The sequence below is a fragment of the Oryzias melastigma genome, unplaced genomic scaffold (assembly GCF_002922805.2).
Source record: "Oryzias melastigma strain HK-1 unplaced genomic scaffold, ASM292280v2 sc00441, whole genome shotgun sequence".
NCBI lineage: Eukaryota > Metazoa > Chordata > Actinopteri > Beloniformes > Adrianichthyidae > Oryzias > Oryzias melastigma.
The window spans coordinates 4473-7874 of NW_023417036.1; the positions used below are offsets into that span (position 1 = coordinate 4473).

A 3402-nucleotide genomic window follows, 5' to 3' on the forward strand; every position below is an offset into this window, starting at 1 on the left:
GGAGATGGTGCTGGGCCTAAGTTCTAACCTCACCGTGCTGGTTCTATACTGTCTCCAGCAGAACCTTATCAGTTCTGTCTCCAACATCATCACCATGAACCTGCATGTACTGGATATGCTGGTGAGCACTCCTTTAGTTCAGCTTTTTGTTTGTTTGTTTACTGTTTAACACCCAAACAAACTATAAGCAGTATCTACAGTAAAGGAGCCACAGAAGGTCTCAAATCAGACATCACTAGAGAGCAGAGGTTATGAACTGTGCCATAAAAACAGCTGACACCCTTCTCTACCTACATTAAATTGCTGCTAGTTTTACATCATGAGTCAGCTCTGCAATGAGAGGAAGTGCCTAAGCTGAAATTACAAACATTGATGAGTGTTTTGTCTCCTCACAAGTTCTGTTCTTGAGCATCCTCAAGAGGAAAATCATATTTTCATCTCCACATGCATTTTAATCGTAAGATGAGAGCGTAGACGCTCTGTGACAGATCAACGATCTGTCCAGGGTGAACCCAAACTAAGCCCAACAGTAGTTAATTCTATTTCAGATTTACGAGCATTAAAAAAAAGAATGAAGTTCAGTTTAAATAAACGAAAAAACAAAATTAAATTAAAAAATTAAGGTTAAGTGGCCAGACACATTTAACCAAAAACTAAATAGGTAAAAAAAATTGGTACAATTTTTTTTTTTTTTATTTTAGACAAAAAAAATAAAATAAAATAAAATAAAAAATAAAAAAATAAAAAAAAACACTTAAAACTATTATTTAAAAAAAGAGCAGGAAAGGTATTTTATTAATACAAACTTCAGAGGGTCTCTGTCATTTTTGGTCGCTGGTGTACCTTGTGATTCTTATCAAGGAAAAAGGGGATGTTGGGTTAAAATGGGTTTAAAAACTGATGTACTTAAGATAAGTTAGTTTTAAATTAAGTTTTAGTATTTTGGCCCACAGAAAGCAGGAATTGGTACACAGCCAGTGGAGAGTCAAACTTAGGTCTGAACCAGAACTGGATCTATCATGGTGGAAAAGGGGACTAATACTGTTGTAGTATTACAGGACTGAGACCAACATCTTTAAAGATGTAAATCGATGAAAATCATGTTTCTAACGTCTGTGTGTCATTTTTCTTCTGAAAGAGAACAAATGTAATAAGAAATCATTTTGTTTTTACATTTCCGAGTATTTCTCCTTTTAAATCAACCAAACTGTCTTGGACAGACTCTGTTTGAATGAATGATCTTCTTTCCATCAACAGCTCTGCTGCACATGCACTAAACCCTCATCTGTTCCTAGTGTCTAGTTCAGGTTCTGGAGAAGAGAAGATGGTATCTTCACATTGACTGCAGTCAAATGAGCCGCCGTTCACATTTCTGTGGTCAAATCAGCATCACTGGATTTTTGGTGTGAGTTTCATCCAATACTTACGGTAGCAGGACTGAGAACGCTGGAAAATCTCCACCAGACTCCACGGAGCTTCTTGATGTGACCACGGAAATGTGAACGGCGGCTCATTTGACCGCAGTTGGAAAGGATTGTAAATCAATGAAAGAGCATTTTGATGTTAGCTTTCATTATTTTATCAAGAACTCTGAGAAACCAATGATTGAATGTATTGATCACAGTCAATAAACATTGGAGAATTAGCTCAAAGAGTCTTTGGTGAACTGGAAGGAGAAAGAATCAGGATTTTGGAGGAAGTTCTGTCCATGAAGATCTTCACTTCCTCGAACCATACGGCTGGACATTACCCAGATTGATGGATGTTTTTATATTTAGATTTATGGTAGTGAGACACAGAGCGATCATAATCAGACAGGGAGGGAATCAGGAGTGGAGCTCCAAAAGCCACGCCCCCTCAGAGGAGATTTTGGAAACAAAGGCTTCAGATCAACATGAAAATGGCTTTTTAAGACATTTAGGTTGTGGGATTTTGGTTAAAAACATCATAATCATAATTAAAACACTACTGGGAACTTTGTTTNCAGAGGAGATTTTAGAAACAGAGGCTTCAGATCAACATGAAAAATGTATTTTTAAGACATTTAGATTGTGGGATTTTGGTTTAAAACTTCATAATCATAATTAAAACACTACTGGGAATGTTTTTTTAAATAAAAAAAAATGTAATGGTGGACTTGAAGATCATAAAATCACTTTAAAAAGAAAAAAAGGAGAAGTGTGGATATATCTGAGTTTGGATCACAGTTCTGTCTCCCATGAATAACTGAGGACCAAATCTCTGGCCAGATAGACTGCCTGAAGTCCCCGAACACATACAGCACACGAGCCTGGCATCAGCTGCCCCAGAGGAATGCCTCTTTCACAGATGGCAGGGAAAATTTCTGCCTCCATGGTGACACTAATGAAACTTTAACTCCGCCTCCTCTTTCCACTCCTGTGCTTTCCTCTCCTTTTTCAGCTCCTGTCATCACTCTCCTTCTTTATGCACCTTCTTATTCTCACCTTTTTTTCGGTGTCCAAACTTACTGTTGAGATGGTCCCCCCACCCCCCTCGCCACAACCAGCCAGCCCCACTAGGAACTCCCATACTGTCTTCCTTTCTCCTCTTCTTCCTTGCAGCTGCTTTACAAAAGCTGTTTTTACCCTTGCATTAAGGTCAGAAGGCTTGCTTTATTCCCTCCTTCCACCCCCCACCCCCTCCTCCCACTGTTTCTTTCCCTTCTCAGAAAACTACTGTCATTGAGGCATGACTCTCCGGGGGTGCGAATGTAGGAAACCATTTGCGGCCATGCCGTTGCAACTTATTCATTATAATGGGACCAAGGACTGCTTCAATTTTGTACATCAACCCTCCCCCAGCTTTGCATTATACATCGCACTCACACAGCAGATGAATCCTGAAAGCAACTGAATGTCTCTCCAATTTGTCCGTACTTGGAGACATCTCCAGTGTAGCTAAGGCCTCATCTGTTTGGGGGTTTCAGCTGAATAGCAGGGATTTAGCTTGGTTTGCTGACCTCTAATCTGTTTCCCAGCTTTGTTTTGTTTTGTTTTCCCCCCACGGATCCATCTATGACCTCCATTTCTCAGAAAAACAGCTGAGCCAATCGCGACTTTACAGATTTGATTGAGAAAAAGAAGATTCTAAGCCAAAGGGGAAGGCAAACTAAATTAGACAGGATTACAGCAGCTTCACGAGAGGAATAACTGAATTACAGCTGCAAGCAACATTGAATGTCCCTCTGCCACGACTCACCATCCAACCAACATCCACTTATCGCAGATCGCTGCAGCATGATCCTTAAAAGTCACTAAAGATACAAGCTTGGAATGCTCTGAATCAGGTTACAGCTCATTTGACAAACATCAGACTACTAGACTTAATTTAGGTGTTAATCAATTTCAGAGGAAATCCCTAGGATTTTTTTAGGTTTTATTT

General features: G+C 39.5%; 1 protein-coding gene across 1 annotated transcript in view; it reads left to right on the forward strand.

The window, feature by feature from the left end:
- The first annotated feature begins 4 nt into the window (after positions 1-4).
- Positions 5-3402, forward strand: part of LOC118598399 (centrosomal protein of 70 kDa-like) — a 12671-nt gene continuing 9273 nt past the window's right edge. The window contains exon 1 of the mRNA XM_036211070.1: positions 5-121. Within this exon, the coding sequence (XP_036066963.1) occupies positions 5-121 (117 nt within the window). The remainder of the gene's footprint in view (positions 122-3402) is intronic.